Raw genomic sequence first — 18,104 nt, 5'->3', positions numbered from 1 at the left:
ATACGTATAGAGGACAAGAGAAAGACGAATAGTAAGTTTTAAAGATTATTAGTTATAAGGACGTAGATAATAAAATATAGTATAAAGTAAAGTAGATAGGCTATAACGAGACTACCTAGGAGCTACTAAAGAACCTAAAAAACGCTATAGAAAAAGTATAGGAGTATTAGAAGAGAAAAGGTTAGGTAATATTAATAAAAAGGAATTGCTAAAGAATAAGTTACCTAAGGGGGACCTAGGAAGAGCGACTACTAAACTACTTAAAGTTATTTCCTTCTTTATTAGAAGAGAATTTGTTTTTTTATTATTAAGTTTCTATAGACCTTATTCTATAAGTTTCTACTCCTTAGAACGAACCTTTTCGCGAACTTTCTTAAGATAAATTAACCGAGTGGATGCAGCAAGATAAGAATTAAGAGCCCGTTGTTAAGCATTAGCGGCCTTCTTTTTAGCGTCGCGTGAATAATAAAGTTCCGCTAGGGCGATAAATAGCTTACTATTAAGCTTCGTAGCGGTAAATTAAATATAAGACCCTATAATAAATTACTTAAGGAACTTAAAGACTATTAGGAGTTATAGGACGCGTATACTTAGTATTAGAAGTAGAATAAATATTATAAGATAATTAAATATTTGCTTTAGTGCACTCTAAATAAGAAGAGGGTTATTAAGATAAAGGATTTGCCAACGTAATATAAACTAACCCCTTTTTTATATAATAAGAATATAGAGATAGCATTATTTTACTAAGCAATAATATTACAGCAATAGTGCGGGCACGACGTTACGCTTATAAAGAAGAAGAGGCTTTAGGTATTATAAGTAATAATATTAACCAAGTTAATTAAACGGATATTATACCTTTAGTAAACGACTTAGAGATACTAGGTATCTTTAAGGATAAAGATAAAGAGGAGGGAGATAGTGTTACGGACGCTTTAAGTACAATATTACAACTACTTAGAGAAGAGTTAAAAAAAGCTAGTTAGTTAATATAGGCATAGTCTAGAACAGAACCCGTGGAACTATATAACGAAGAATGGTAAGTAAGTTATATAATGTTATACGCAGTATACATAGTATACGTGGTGTATAATATATATAACACGTATAATACGTATATTACGTATAAGGAGGATTTTATAAGAGTACGGTTGTATATTTAAGGACCCTTAGTCCCTACCTAGATAGTTCCTTCCTTATAGTAATTCTTAGAATATAATTAGAGTTAATCTATTAGGCAACCACTCCACTAGTTATTATTATATTGTTAACTTCTGGCAATACCTATATACCTAGCCTATTAACGAGTCTACCGTAGTTCTTGCTATAAGGCTCCGTTATACTTAGGATAAAGTTTTCTAAAGGTATAAGACTCTTAAGATAAGATAAGTAAGATTTAGGACTTTTAAGATAAGATAAGGACACTAGTAAAGCCTAGTTAGACTAAGGCTAGAGCTAAGCTTAAGTTAGAAGCAAGCTCGGGATTAAAGAATCTAAAGGATTAAGAATTTAGAGTATAAATTAAGATACCTATAAGTAAGAGGCAAGGAGCTTCTTTATAGGTTAGAGAATCTATAGTATAAATAGTAATTAGACTAAGAGATAGATATATAGACCTAGAAAACTTACTAAGCGAATATAGTGTTTACTAAAGATTAAAAAGTCGATATAGCAATTAAGAAGTAAGAAAACTTCGAGGATTTAATTATAAGATATAAATAATAAGAAACTATAGAAGAATTTAGAGCAAGAATTATTATATAGTAAGAAAAGAAACTAGATATAAGATCTAGTATACTAGGTTATATAAAGGACAGAGCACCTATATAAAGAATTACTAATAGGCCGAGAATAGGCACACTAAAAGCTAAGTGGCTTACTAAACTGGAAAACAAAGAGAATCTAGGGATTTCTACTAGGTTCGAAAAACAATATATAAAAGGCTATTATAATATAGTAATAAGAAGATACTTCTTTACGGATAAACCGTATATACTCTAGCAGCTATACTAAAAGTAGTATAGGCAACGATACAATAATAAGTAGGAAGATTTCTATATATAGTTAGACGAAAAAGTTATTTAAGACCACCTAATTACGGAAAAAGCGATAAATTATATTAAGGGAGCCTTAATTATAATATTAAAGGATCTAGAGGAATAATTAGAAAACTAAAGAAGTAAGAGACGCGTCTTAGTACCTATAAATAAAGTTATAACGTTTAGATTAGCATAATAAAGGTTTAAACTTAAGAATAAAAATAAGTTAAGAGTTAACCTAAAGCACCTAGCATACTATACGCTATTATAGATTATATACGTAGATAATATATATGAGATATATAAGAATCCAAAAGAGAAAAACCGGAAATACCCTATAAGGATATACTGGATAATAGATAAATAATAGTATAGGAATGCTAAGTATATATACGGATAGCATCCAGCAGAAGTCTAAAAGGAAGGAGATTTAATACTTTAACTAGGAAGATTCCTTATAGAAGAATACTTAGATAGATAATAATAGTAGGAATATTTAGAGAACACCTATCTATAGTATATTAAAGATAAAAAGCGAACTAGGTATTAGCTAAAGAGTAAGCTAAGTATAACAGGATTAAGCAGTTAATAGTTAGGAAAAGTAGAGGCCTATAGGACTAAAGGGAGCTAGTGGTAGAGCCTTAGACCCTTAAAGAAATTTAAGGACAATACCTAAACCTAAGAGTTAATTGGTAAGATTAATAGTTTAAAGCATTAGTAAATAGTAAAGTAATATAAAACTATATCTTACTAATAACAGTTAAAAGGATGGGGCTATTATATAGGTAAAAAGAACACTCTTATCTATTAGTAACGATTTTAGGAGATCTAATAGCCTACAGAGGAGGCATTATTAATCTTAAAATAGGACCTATTTAGATAACCATTAAGGGAAGATAAGTTAAGATATTTTTCGATATATTACTATTAGGGAATAATAAGGCAGTATTAGGAATACCTTAGTTATAGAAATACAATCTAAAGATTAATTAGGTTATAGGTTAGGTTAATATTAGGGATATATAATAACATAAAATATAATAATAAACTAAGTTAGTATAGTACTAAGTTAGAGCGATATATAAGGAAACTAATTAGGGATTAAGCCATATATTAAAGAGATACTATAAGTATAGTAAGAAGCTATAGTTACCAGAAAGTAAAAAGCTATTAAATTATATAGTATAGGATTATAAGATAGAGTTAGAACTAGAAATAAGTTTAAAGTTCTACCTAACTTATAAGTTAACGGAAAAAGAGTTATAGGCACTTAAGAAGTTTGTTTAGGAAAATCTTTAAAAAGGATCTATTAGACTATTACAGTTATTAGCGGGATATCCAGTACTATTCATACTAAAGAAGAATAGAAAACTTAGGCTATATATTAACTATAAATAGTTAAATAGTATTACTAGGAAGGATAAATATTCTTTACCCTTAATTAGCAAAATCTAAGATAGGATTAATAATGCATAAATCTTTATAAAGATAGATCTAAGATAGGTGTACTATTAGATTAGAATTAAGGAAGGTAACAAATAAAAGGTAGCCTTTAGGTTAAAGGAAGGACTATATAAACTACTAGTTATATAATTTAGGCTTATAAACGCACTAGCAACGTTCTAGAAGCGTATTAACAATATATTAGGAAAACACTTAGATAAATTTATTATGGTATACCTTAATATTATTATTATCTACTTAATAAGTAAGGAAGAATATAGAGAACACGTTAAATAGGTCTTAAAGAGACTATAAGAAGAATAGATGCTAGTAGTAATTAAGAAATATAAATTCTTTACTAGGAAGACAGATTTTATTAGATTTATTATTAAACTAGGCTAACTTAGTATAAATCTAAAAAAGATTAAGGCTATAGTGAATTAGTAAGAACTAGAAAATATAACGTAATTAAGGTTATTTTTAGGGTTCTGCAATTACTATAGAAGGTTTATAGCTTAATAGTTAAAGGATATTAAGCCACTTATAAGATTAATAAAGAAAGAAGAACTATAGATATAGGGAGAGAAATAAAAGGAACTATTTAAGAAAATTAAATAGTTATTTACCTAGGAGCTAATTCTTAAGATCTATTAACTATAGCTAGAGACAGTAGTTAAGATAGATATATTAAACTATATACTAGAAGCGTGCTTTCTATAGAAATATAAAGATAGATGGCACCTAGTAGTATATTATAGTTGGAAAATAACACTACTAGAGTTAAACTATAACATCTATAATAAGGAGTTATTAGGTATAGTTATAGTATTAAAGAAATAGAGATTATTCTTATAAGGTATAAAGAAACTATTTATAGTTAAAACGGATTATAAGAACTTAATAGGGTTCCTAATAATAAAAGAACTTAATTGCAGATAGGTTAGATAGGCAGAGATGCTTATAAAATACTATTTTAAGATTTAGTATACTAAGGGTACAGAGAATATATAAGCAGACGCTCTAAGTAGAAAGGCTAAACTATAAAATAATAAAAAGCTATTAGGGGCTTTACTGTAAAAGGATATAGATAGATTAATTAGGTATAATTATCTAAAGATTGCAGTAATACGAGAAGAGAAGACCTATAAATTACCAGAAAGTAATTAGATATAAAAAATCCTAGACGTATAAATAGAGGATCTAGACTTAAAGTAGTATAAAAATTAAGAAGTAATATATATACTAAGATCTATTACAAAGGAGTTTGTTAAGTTATTTTATAAAGGACTAACTTAAGGATATAATAGAGCTATAGGCTTAGTATTAAGACTTTAAGAGGAGTATATTATTAATAAAATCTAGGGACTAGCTAGGTAAGTTATAAAAGAATATCTAGATTACTAAAGGAATAAACTGATAAGGTATAAGCCATATAGGGAGCTATAACCTATTAAAATACTAAAGAGACTATAGGAGGTTATATTATAGGACTTTATTATTAAGTTACTAAAGTTAAGAGACCCTATTACCGGATAAGACTATAACACGATTTTAGTAATAGTAGATAAGCTTATAAAGTAGGGATACTTTATAGTATATTTAGAAGAAATATTAGCGGAAGATATCGCTAAAATTTATATTAAAGAAGTATTTATAAGATATAGAGCACTAAATAAATTTATATTAGATAGAGATCTAAGATTCGTAGTAGTATTCTAGGAAGTATTCTTAGTAGAGTAAGGGGTTTAAGTAGTAACTTTTACCGTATATTATCTACAGACAGACGGTTAAATAGAAAGATTAAATTAGACACTAGAATAGTATCTAAGGCATTATATTAATTATATATAGAACAATTAGGTATCGCTATTACTAGTTATATAGTTTATATATAATACAACACCTTAAAAAGGAATAGGTATATTACTATTTAAGGCGAATTACGGATATAAGCTAAGGACCTTATTATCGCCACATTAAGTAAAGAAGATAAGTAGTATAGCTAAGTAAAGAATAAAGAGTTTAATAAATCTTTATATAGACTTTACGGAAATAGCTAAGGTAGTATAGCAAAGAATAAAAAAGTACTATAATGCTAAGAGATCTAAGGGACTAGATCTTAAGGAGGAAGATAAAGTATAGCTACTATATAAAAATTTCAAAAGTTAATAACTAAGTAAGAAATTAGACTATGTTAGACTAAGACCTTTTAAAATTATATAGAAATTTTTATTAGTTATATTTAAGTTAAACCTACTAGCTAGGATAAAGATCTACCCTATATAGTATATCGCGATACTAGAGCTAGTGTTACAGTGCTGTAATAAAGTAGACTAAATAACTACGTTATAGTATAAAGAGGGGAAGAAGGTAGAAAGGGGGTATTGTATACAAATAGTAGGGCCGGCCGCTAAGTCGCTAGTAGTGGGCTAGCTAATAGTAGGGAATAGTACGAGACAGTATGAAATAGTATGCGTTAGGTTAGTGCCGTAACAGTACTTCTCTTCCCTAAACGGTTTAGTTCTTAAACTAAATAGATAACTTAAAAATAGGCAGTATATAGGGTTGCCTATTTTCTACCGTAAAGATATTAGTTCCGCTTACCGCCCTTAACTAAGCTAATAGCGATTTTCTATGCCGGGCATGGAAAATCCTAATTGGTTAGTTTAGTAAGTAAGGTCGGCAGAACTCTATACCGCCACCTAAATTGATTTATATGGCGTTTTTTGGCAAGAATTTGGCCAATTAGACAACTTTAACTGCTGGTTAAAGTTCTATAATATCTTAACTACTATAAATTTTAATGCGGTGGTCGGCCGCAACCTTAGCGTGACTTTTCCTTATCTTGTATCTAGTCTAGGGGTTCTAGCTTCTTAGGGTGTTGCTTATAAAAGCGCTATACAGCTTATTTACAACCCTTTAGGTCTTCCTCTAGCTGCTAGGTTGTATCCTTATAATATTTCCATTTAATCTTATAAGTTAGGCCCTAGGGGTCTTCGTCGTGTATATTAAGGATTTTCTTAAACTCCCATTTATCTTCTATGTTGCTGTTATTATCTCTCTCTACTACTTGTCCTTATATATTACGGCGCTTTATAGTATTAATATTTACTTAGCTAGAGATCTCTTTAGCAGCCTAGAGGCGGACCTTAGATGTATAAAAGGATTTATTTACTTAGATATGGTCTAGGAGGTCTATTACGACTGCCCCTTAGTATACTGCGAGTATGGGGTATAGGCCGTCCCATTTATTATCCCATTTCTTCTTAGGTCTGTTTATCTTTATATTTTCTAAGCTAACTATAACTATATTACCTTTGTAGAATAACGCGCTCTTATCCCTATGGGTATTAGCATTATCTTTATAGCGTTACTATAAAATCCGGGCTAGGGCCTTAAGCTATATTAATATCCGCTTAAAGCGGTTGGCTATAGAGTCTACGTAGAAGAACTTCTTCTTTACTTATGCTAATAGTGTTAGTAGGTAGGGGCTAGTAGGCTTAATTCTAAGGCGAGGGTTAAAGCCATAGTTTATAAAAAATGGGGAGATACCTATACTCTTGTTAACTTAGTTATTTATAGTAAACTTGGCGAGCGGTAGGTAGTTAACCTAGTTGTCCTATATAAAGCTAACAAAAGCATAAAGGTATTTATTTATAGCGGCGTTAATAATTTTGGTTTAGCCGTCTATTTCTAGGTACTAGGCTAAGCTTAGTTGTAAGGTTGTCTTAAGGCGTTTACTTAGTTATTGCTAGAAGTCGCTAATAAATTATATGCCGTAATTGGAGATAATTGTGCTTAGTGCACCGTGGAGCTTATATATGTTGTTAATAAAGCTATTAACTAACTCCTTTATTAAGAGTCCTGTTACTAGAATAAGGTATCGCATTTTAGTTAGGTGGTCTATAATAATAAGGATATGTTTATATACCTTACCGTGGCGTTAGTATACTAGTAGCGTTATAATATAGTCAATTGAGATATCGGTCTACGGGCGGGTGGGTAATTTTAGTAGCTTTAAAAAACCAGGCGGGGTAAAATAGGGAGTCTTAGTATAAAAGTATAGGGTATAGTCTTTAATAAAGGTAGCCGTAAACTAGGAGATTCCTAGCTACTAGTATATTTAGTTTAAAAGGTTAAGAGTTTTAACCCGGCCGGGGTAACTAGTAGGGCCGCTACTATAAGAGTGATAGGTAACTTCTAGGCAGAGGTCTAAGGCGTTAGGGACGAAGAGATATTAGCGGAAGTAGATTTATCTGTCAATAATACTGCATTCTAACTTATCGCAATAGAGTAATTTCCTAATTTTCTTTAGCTAACGGCGAGCTTTCTAATTATATAAGGCTGCCACTATATCTCTTATGAGTTTGTTCTCCTAGTATCCTAGCTAGATTAACTTGTCTAGTGACTTTTCGGCTATTTTAGGGTCTAGAGCGGCTATAAACTCCGCGTCGTTAGAGTTACGGGACTTGTATAGTAATTCTTCTAAGATTATAGGGTTAACTTTCTGGGGCGGTATAATAACTTGGGCTTAGTAGCAGAGGCGTTTATTATTAGCGTCCTTAGGCCTTATTCCTAATAGCCGGCTTAGGGTATTAGGGAGCATAGCTTTACTACTAGGTCTATATATAATTACAAAGTTAAACTATAAAAGGAACTCTACCTACTAGACTTAGCGCTAGTTTAGCTACTTAGTAGTTATAAACGTCTATAGGTTTTTATGGTTGGTAATAATTTTAAACGGCTCCTTAGTCCCTTGTAGCTTAGAACGCTATTCCTTTAAAGCCTTAATAATAGCTAGGAGTTCTTTGTTGTAGATTTTATAGTTATATTCCGGCACGGAGTGCTTTATAGAGAAGAATGCGACTAGTCTTAATTTTCCATTATTATTATACTGGAAAAGGACTCCGCTAGAAGCCTAATTCGATGCGTTTGTCTCTACCACTATTTTCTTTATATAGTTATAGTATGCTAGTACTAGTGCTAAAGTAAAGGCTCTCTTAAGGGCCTTAAACGATTTGGCTTGTTCTAGTCCCTATAGCTATCTAATATCCTTCTTTAGAAGTTTTATTATAGGTATAGCGATAGTAAAGTAGCCTTAGATAAATTATTAGTAGAAGTTCGCGAAGCTAAGAAATTATTATAGTTCTTTAATTAATATTGGGTCCTTCTATTTCTGTAAGGCCTATATCTTCTTAGGGTCTATAGTTATACCATTAGTTAAGATAATTAAGCTGAGGTATTTTGTTTTAGTAGAGTAGAACTTAGACTTATTAATATTAATCTGAAGTCTAGTATTGCCAAGTCTTTAAATAACTTTATTTATATACTTAGTATGCTTAGCGCATATTTTAAAAAAAACAAGGACGTTATTAAGGTAGGCAGTGTAGTAGTTATTAAGGGCGTTATATAGAATATAGTTAATATAGTTTTAGAATATAGCGGGTGTGTTATAGAGGCTAAATAGTATAACTAGTATTTTATAGAGTCTGAACCGGGTAATAAATGCTATAAGCTACTTATAGCCCTTTACAATCCGGATCCGGTTAAACGCAGCAATTATATTAAGTTTAGTAAAGTACTTAGCGCTATAAAGTGCGTCAAGTATCTTACGGATTAGTAGCAGTGGGTATTAATTCTTAATAGTGACTGTGTTTAGGCCTTAGTAGTTGTGGCAGATTTATACACCGCCGTTAGGCTTAATAATGAGAAGGAGTGGTATAGTAGCTAGTAAGGTTAATTCGCAGATAAAACCCTTATCTAGTATCTTATTAATCCACTTCTTTACATACCTAAGTTTAGCAGGTAAGAGTAGTCTATTTTTATAGTATGGGGCCTGGTTTCTAGGGGTGATCTCAATTTTATAGTCCCATAGTTGGTAAGGGGGCAGCTTATCTACGTTCTTAGGGAAGAAGTGCTTAATATATTTACTAAACTCCTTTAGTAAGCGTTATAGAATGTCTTTACGGGTTAATCCTAGTTTGCCTTTTAGGAATTTTTTAATATTAGTGTTAACTATCTTCCAATATAAAAGCTCGGGTTTAGTTTTTAGATTTGTCTTAAGGAAGTTATAGAAATAGGGGGGGAGCACTTTACAGGCTTTCTTTATTATATAGTCGCCTTCTACTAGCTAGTAGAAAGACCTTTCTAATAGGTTCGGTACTTCTATTAGGCCTATAGGCAGCTCTTTAAGTAGCTATTAGTGCTTATTTTATTTAACTAGTTCTACTAGCTCCGCCATATAGATCCTTATTACCTTTACGTCTTTTTATTTATAGAATTGGGTAAAATTAATAGTATAGGTGTATTTAATATTATCCAGGTTAGGGCGTATCTGGCTCTTTGGTACTATAGCTAGGCTAGTATAGCTTAGTTAGCCTAAGGGGGCGGAAACAAGGCGGCGGCCTTATATAGTACGCGCGGGAGATAGGTGTAAGGTTAGGCGTTATGGTGGCACGGTTTTTATTATCTAGGTCTCGGTAGTTCTATAGCTAGTCCTTACTGTAATGCGAGCTATAGTATGCGTATATAGTATATAGTTTAGTTCTAGGTGTTGGGCTAGGCGGCTAGGGTTTAAATGGTGCCTAGGTTAAGGTTAGTTTCTTAATAGTGGCGGCGTAAAGCAGACCTTCTTCCTTAGTCTCGGCAGGGCTAGCTAGCCTATTATTTTAGTCTTAAGTGCTAGGTTAGTCCAGTCTTCTACTATCTTATTTCTTTATAGCTATACGGGCTCCCCTTTATTAGGAACGTCTTTTACTATTAGGGCTTTATATATAGTCCTAGGCACTAGGCTTAGTAGTGCTAAGTGTCTATATAGGGCGTCCCTACTAACGTCGGCTATCCCCTACGGGAGGTAGTGCCTAGAGTAGTAGTCTAAGTTAAAGCGGATCTTAAGTTTCCTAAAGCTGGGATAGGGCTTATATTTTTAAAGCTAGGGCATACCTAGGATAATTAGGGTAGTGGGCAAGAGTTTAGTAATAAAAAAGAGCATGGCTTTAGTATGGAGGCTAATTAATATTTAGGCGGTAAAGTAGTCCGTAATAAGTGAAGTTAGGATACTATTTATAAGGCGCAGTGGCCTAGGTGCTAGCAGCTTCTTAGTTATAATATTATACTTTCTTATAATAGACTTTACGTTAGTAAATGCTATTATAGTACTACCAGAGTCTACTAGGCTTACTATATTAATATAAACTTAGGGGTATAGGTTACGTAATAAGGAGAGTTGGGTTTAAATAAGGATTAATTTCTTGTTATTATTTACTGATCTAAAATTAAGTGGTAGTTTACTAATAGAAAGGACTAATTAATCTAGTAATAGGGACCTAATCTTCTCGTCTTCCTCCTTATATAGTTTAGACCCTTAGGCGCAACTTAGTCTAAGGGTTTGCCTTTTAATAACTAGGGTATAGGGCTGTCTTAGCGGGGCGGTCCAGTGTCTGTCTAGCTAGCGGTGTCTATCTCTATTTTAGTTGGGGTATAGGAAGATAATACCTCGCTAATAACGTGGCCGTGTTTATATTCGCTAGCGCGAAGTCGCTAATATTAGGTATTATTAATGGGTTAGGCTCCTATATAGGGTATGGTTTGGAGTAACTAAGCTATAGGGTTAAAGGGGGGGGGTTGTCTACTGCGGCTATAATAGGCTCCGCGGTTGCCGCGTTTATAATAGACTCTACAGTTACCGCATCTACGGTTATTTATTTGCGTCGTTTGACGGGGTGGTATTAGGACTAGGTTTGCTGTCTTAATAGGGTTATAGGTATCCTTCCAGTGGCTAGGTAGGCTATAGGTAAGGCACAATCTATTATTAATATAGCGCTTACGCTCTATATCTAAGATTCTATTAAGGTTTATAGGTTCTCTAGTTACTATTAGGGTTAGGGTTAATATAGGGGCAGGGGCTTAGGCAGGTAGGCGGTGATTAGCGTTCTTCTTAAGGTTGGCTTAGTGTATATAGTTTGTAAGGTTCTTAGCGAATATATCTATCTACTTACTCTAACCTATATAGTCGCTATTGTTAATTTTATAGGCTAGTCTAAGTACTAGCTCTTCTATCTTTAGAGAGATAAACTTTTGGAGTAGGTCCACCTTCTATTTATCTGTCTTCTTGGCGCGGACTATTAGCTTATTAAGCTCTCCCTTTTAAGACTAGTAATTACGCTCGCCTTAGGGGAAATGGTTAAGCTTATTCTTTATAACCTAGGTTATATTAAGGACCTTATAGTAGGTAGTAAGGTCTTTAAGTATATCTTCCTTAGTAGGCCATTTCCACGCAGATATATTATTTAGGTTCTTATATATAAGCTCTAGGCCCTACTTAATAAACTTATAGGCCTTATTCTCTAGCATATCCGAGATATAAAGGATTTAGGACTAAACTGTATTAAAGTAGTTCTAGTTCTAGTTAAAGACTCCCTTAATCTTAATATGCCAGGTCTTAAAATTAGCTTATTATTCTAGCGGGGTACCTTTTCCACTAAATATTGGCGGGTCTTTAGATCTCTATTTTTTCTGCTAGGTTACTACTATTGTTGTAGGGGTTAATTGTTTTAGAACGGTAATAGTCTTTACCTAGGAGTTAATAGTTCCTATCTAGGAAGCGATAAGGGTACTAAGGTTTTCGTTAACTTTCTTATTAGCAGTGTTTATATTATATATATACTATAGTCCTACTTTAATATTGTTAAGGAACTCATTAGTATAGTTAATAAGGGTAAGGTAAGCTTTACTAGGCTTAAAGGTCTTAGGGTACGGTGGGGAGCGGCAGATTGTCTACGCGATATTAGGGTATATCTCTGTAAATAGGTCTACGAAAACGTCGCGGGGGTTCTAGGTTTCGGCCATTTTGGCATCATTAGTGTCGCCTATCTAGGCGCTAGGTAAAAACTAAGGATTATTCTAGGACTGTGCTAGGGACGTGTTAGTTTTAGTAGAGGCGCGTGTAGGTCGCGATTGCTCTGGGGTAGAGGTTAATTGGCTAGGGTATGGGGAATTAGTGATCGCGATGGGGCGTAAATTGAAGATACTATAAACTGTTATAGTGCTGTAATGAAGTAGACTAAATAACTACGTTGTGGTATAAAGAGGGGAAGAAGGTGAAAAGGGGGTATTGTATATAAATAGTAGGGCCGGCCGCTAAGTCGCTAGTGGTGGGCCAGCTAATAGTAGGGAATAGTATAAGACAGTATGAAACAGTATGCGTTAGGTTAGTGCCGTGATAGCTAGTATATAGGAATATTAAGCTACTAGTCTATAAAGCAGATATATATAGAGGATAAAAGGAAGATAAATGGCAAGTTTTAAAGATCGTTAGTTATAAGGATATAGATAATAAAATATAGTATAAAGTAAAGTAGATAGGCTATAACGAGACTACCTAGGAGCTATTAGAGAACCTAAAGAACGCTATAGGAAAGGTATAGGAGTATTAAAAGAGAAAAGGTTAGGTAATATTAATAAAGAAGAATCGCCGAAGAATAAGTTACCTAAGGGGGACCTAGGAAAAGCGACTGCCAAACTACTTAGAGTTGTTTTCTTCTCTATTAGAGGAGAATCCATTCTTTTATTACTAAGTTCCTATAGACCTTACTTTATAAGTTTCTACTTCTTAAAACGAACCTTTTTATAAACTTTCTTAAGACAAATTAACTAAGTGGATGTAGCAAGACGAGAATTAAGAGCCCGTTATTAAGCATTAGTAGCCTCCTTTTTAGCGTTATATAAACAATAAAACTCTACTAAGGTAATAGATAGTTTATTATTAAGCTTTATAGCGGCAGATTAAATATAAGACCCTATAATAAATTACTTAGGAAACTTAGAGACTATTAAAAGTTATAGGACGCGTATACTTAGCGTTAGAAGTAAAGCAAATATCGTAAGACAATTAAATGTTTACTTTAGTGCACTCTAAATAAGAAGAGGGTTGCTAAAATAAAGGACTCGCTAATATAATATAGACTAACCCCTTTTTCGCACAATAAGAATATAAAGATAGTATTATTTTACTAAGCAATAATATTATAGCAATAGTGCGGGCATAACGTTGCGCTTATAAAGAAGAAGAGGCTTTAGGTATTATAAGTAACGATATTAACTAAATTAATTAGATAGATATTATACCTCTAGTAAATAACTTAAAGATACTAGGTATCTTTAAGGATAAAGATAAAAAGGAGGGAGATAGTATTATAGATGCTTTAAGTATAATATTACAACTACTTAGAAAGGAGTTAAAAGAAGCTAGTTAGTTAATATAAGTACAGTCTAAAATAGAACCCGTAGAACTATATAATAAAGAATAGTAAGTAAGTTATATAACGTTATACGCAGTATACATAGTGTACGCGGTATATACCTATATATAATATATATAACATATATATTACGTATAAGGAGGATTTTATAGGAGTACGGTTATGTATTTAAGAACCCTTAGTCCCTACCTAGATAGTTCCTTCCTTATAGTAATTCTTAAAATACAATTAGAGTTAATCTATTAGGTAACTACTCCACTAGTTATTATTACGTTATTAACTACTATCTTTGCATTTCCTATATACCTAGCCTATTAATAGAACCCATTGTAGTTCCTGCTATAAGGTTCCGTTACATCTTACCTAGAGGGTTATATTATCGCAATCTCTCGCTATTAGAGGGACCTTCCTGCCTTTACGCGACGGCTTTCTATAAGGTGCCCGTGGAGTTTCCATTTAGGTTATTATAAGATTTTTAAGGGAGGATAGTAGTTATAAATAAAAGATATAAATAAATAATCTGGTCCTTAAAGCTGACTACCCTTCTAAAAAAGAGTAGGAAGGATTTAAATGTAAGGGGATTTTGTAGATAGGGGGCTATAAGGACACGATTGTGGAACAGGATAGATTGGTAAAAGAGACGAATCCTTAAGGAGGTAAGGCCTCTGGGATCGTGGAGACTATATACTACGGGCACGTGCCTCTGGCACGTGCCCGGCGACTATCCAAGGGGCGTCTGGGGGTTGTCCTAAGGGCAACCCGAGGTGTCCGCAATAATATCCCTTATAAGGGTCCTGTGGTTGCTTTACCGGATACTATATTTCTTGGCATAGTAGTATAGTTATTAGGGTAACTTTTAGTAGAATTTTATAGGGGTTCTAATCTGTGCTTATTCTATAGGTCTTATTATTCTTTTTTATTCTTTAAGTTCTGGTAATAGTCTTTAGGTTTACTTCTATATTTTATTCTTATTTATAGTCCTATAAATATATTTAAGTTCCTTCTTAAGAAGAAAGAGTAGTTTAAGCTTTGGATAATATTAGCGACTTAGTTAATTAAGGCATAAGCACGGCATAATGGACGCATATAAGCCTATATAATTGGATTGTCTATAAACAAGGATCTAAAGCTAGAGAAAGGAAAGGAGATGGAGGGCGGCGCCGCTCAACGTTATATACAATCCTCTAGTCACGTGACGGCGATTGTCTAAAACTGTGTGAAACTGTCTGCGACTGTCTGCTATAATCCACCGATATCTATCAGCCACAATCCACCAGTTTCCGCCAGTTTCCACCAGTTCCACCAGTTTCCACCAGCGCCGTAACACGTCTGGGAGCTCTTGCCACCGAGCCCCTTAGATCCTTCCTCATAGAGCATCATATTTATCATTTCCACCAGCCTACTCAGTAGCCTGACAGAAGGTGAGGTCATAGTTAGAGAGGAGAGGTGAGATTTGGCGTGGTGGGCGGAGGTTTTGCTTATTGGGCCGACCTTTTAGCGTGGTCCGGCCGGCCTGTATGCACTGCTTGGTGCTTTAATTTTAAGTTGGATTTTATACTAAACCTAACACGGTTAGCATCAAAATGCGCGGGCCAGATCAACACCAACGCCCGCAAGGACGAACAAGAGGTGCCAATATTGCGATGCCTGTTGCAGCAACCTGACATACTACAACCACGAATGCAGTCTTGGGCATAATGCCTTTCCAATAATTTCGCCACCTCTACATAACTACAATCACTTCTTCTGGGCCATAGTTCATTTCGTCATGGCTTCTGCGGTGTTCTTTCTCGACCTGAAGGGCAAGGTGAGCTGCGAGTGCACTCAAACCCCCAATGTTCAAACTAATGAAGCCCGGTAGACCCTCCTGGCGCGGAACTACAGGGGAGATATCCCTATGTCCGCAGTGGAGAAGTTCCCTATACTTCTCAGCGAGGCCGAAGAAGAGAGCTCTGCTGTCCCACCTTGCTTCTCGAACGAAGGCATCAACGTACGAAATACCTCCCTTCCTATATCCTATGATATAAATCCTTGGCAGGGTTGAGTAGCAGTAGGATGTTTCGTTCTGACCAGATTTCTGTCGTAGTACCTCTATATCCGACACAACAACCTCTATCTCCTCGCCCTTACGAAACGTAATACAAATGCCGCCGAAATTCTCCTTTTCCTCCATAAGATTGTCGAAGTCTTCACTGAGTACTTCAAAGAGCTGGAAGAAGAGAGTATACGGGATAACTTTGTCATTATCTATGAATTGCTGGATGAGATGATGGACTTTGGATATCCGCAGACAACCGAGAGCAAGATATTACAGGAGTATGGCGTTTTTATCACCCCTACATCGATCTACCTCGGTAGGGTGTACGGTGCTGATTCCTCTTCCCGGCAGGTACATCACCCAAGAATCCCACAAACTCGAAATTCAAGCACGCCCTCCCATCGCCGTTACAAACGCCGTAAGTTGGCGAAGCGAAGGCATCCGGTATCGCAAAAACGAGGTCTTCCTAGATGTCGTCGAATCTCTTAACCTTCTTGTTTCCGCAAATGGCAACGTGCTACGCTCTGAAATCCTTGGCGCCATCAAAATGAAATGTTACCTCTCCGGTATGCCCGAGTTACGGCTAGGCTTGAACGACAAAGTAATGTTCGAAACAACTGGACGAGCAACGAGAGGCAAGGCAGTAGAGATGGAAGACGTCAAATTTCACCAGTGTGTACGACTATCAAGGTTCGAGAATGATAGAACAATCAGCTTTATCCCTCCAGACGGCGAATTTGAGCTTATGAGTTATCGGCTAAACACACAAGTGAAGCCGTTGATTTGGGTTGAATGTATCGTGGAGAGCCATTCTGGCAGTCGGATCGAGTATATGCTCAAGGTTTGTCCCTTATGTTCTACACAATCGGTGGAGGAGAATCTCATAATACATTACAGGCAAAGGCGCAATTTAAACGCCGGAGTACCGCAAATAATGTCCAGATATCAATCCCCGTCCCAGACGATGCCGATACGCCAAAATTTCGGACGAACATCGGCACAGTGCATTACGCTCCTGAGACTTCATCAATCGTATGGAAGATCAAGCAGTTCGGTGGTGGCAAAGAGTTTCTCATGCGTGCCGAGCTCGGCTTACCCTCCGTACGAGGCGACGATGAGAAAGGCGGAGGCATGATGGGAGGTTTCGGCGGTAGTATGGGAGGAGTAGGAGGTGGTAAAGGAAAGAGACCCATCAACGTCAAATTTGAGATTCCATACTTCACGACTAGTGGCATTCAAGTGCGATACTTGAAAATCATCGAACCGAAGGTGAGTAATGCTAAAATAGGCAGCGCTAATCTCTTTGAAAATCTCGTTTGCGACAATGTGATTCTAGTTTGGGAGAAAGCACATGTACAATTCTACCATGTAAGGAGGTCGACGAGGAATTTTGTATGCCCGTTGCTCCAGGATATTCTGTTCCAAGTGCAGGAGGCATACAGCCGGTTTTAAATTCATCGTCATCGCCGGTCCCAAAGTCGTTGTTAACGTTAGCCACTGTCCTATTCCTCTTCGTCCTTTTTAGCATATCCATAATTCCTGTCTTCATTGTCTAGTTTGATTTTTTCCACTTATCCTTACAGCTCATGCTAATTTTTCTCTCCAACAGCTTCAATACCCATCATTGCCTTGGGTACGATACATTACGCAGTCTGGAGATATCGCAGTGCGGTTGCCGGATGTGCAGTAATTGATCGTCGTAGAACGAGATCAAGAATAACGGTTGTATTAAGCGGGTTTTCTGGTAACCCTGCGAAGGGCTGTAGTCTTATGACTTGTGGATTGCATTACTGGCGTAGTGGGTGCAGAGCTTGGAGCTTATGATCGATAGTAAAACGAAATGAGTTTTATGCCGCCAAGGAGTTACTATAAGCCGAGTAATGGAAGGAAGTTCGGAGATATTCTATAACATTGTACTAAGCATTACCAACTCCTTACAATCGGCTTTCAGGGGAAAGCCAGGCTTAGAGGAGGATATAGTTCTTTTCACGTGATTTCCCAATTGTATATAGTATATTCTTAGCACTGCAAAATTTAACAGAGCCGAGCCCCTAAATCAACCAAGGCTTGGTGCCACACGTTGGTCACGTGCTGGAGGCACATGCTCATAGAATATAGTCCCCTCGATCCCAGAGGCCTCTCCTTAAGGATTCGTCTCCTTTATAATCTATCTTGTTCCTAAAATTGCACTCTAGCCCCCTGCCTGCAAAGTCCCCTCACAATATGAGCAATTTCTAGCGTGCCTGCCCTCTAACTAAGCACGAGCTAATCTAACTGAGTTCGGCTAAAATTCTACTATAGAGCGTCTGATTCATGAGATAA

At 35.2% G+C, this 18,104-nt stretch overlaps 1 protein-coding gene across 1 annotated transcript; it reads left to right on the top strand.

Annotated features, from left to right (window-relative positions):
• Window positions 1-15,252: 15,252 nt before the first annotated feature.
• Window positions 15,253-17,903, top strand: K441DRAFT_656132 (putative AP-1 adaptor complex subunit MU). Its single transcript, XM_067647965.1, has 6 exons — window positions 15,253-15,551; window positions 15,606-15,734; window positions 15,831-16,060; window positions 16,134-16,623; window positions 16,680-17,051; window positions 17,392-17,903. Exons 1-6 carry the CDS (start codon window positions 15,513-15,515, stop codon window positions 17,470-17,472), a joined length of 1,341 nt encoding a protein of 446 aa, XP_067506864.1. The 5' UTR covers window positions 15,253-15,512; the 3' UTR covers window positions 17,473-17,903.
• Window positions 17,904-18,104: the final 201 nt, after the last annotated feature.

Source organism: Cenococcum geophilum (genome assembly GCF_001692895.1).
Source record: "Cenococcum geophilum 1.58 unplaced genomic scaffold K441scaffold_10, whole genome shotgun sequence".
NCBI classification, from domain to species: domain Eukaryota; kingdom Fungi; phylum Ascomycota; class Dothideomycetes; order Gloniales; family Gloniaceae; genus Cenococcum; species Cenococcum geophilum.
The sequence above is the reverse complement of the archived record's forward strand: the minus strand, read 5'-3'. Positions and strand labels throughout refer to the sequence as shown.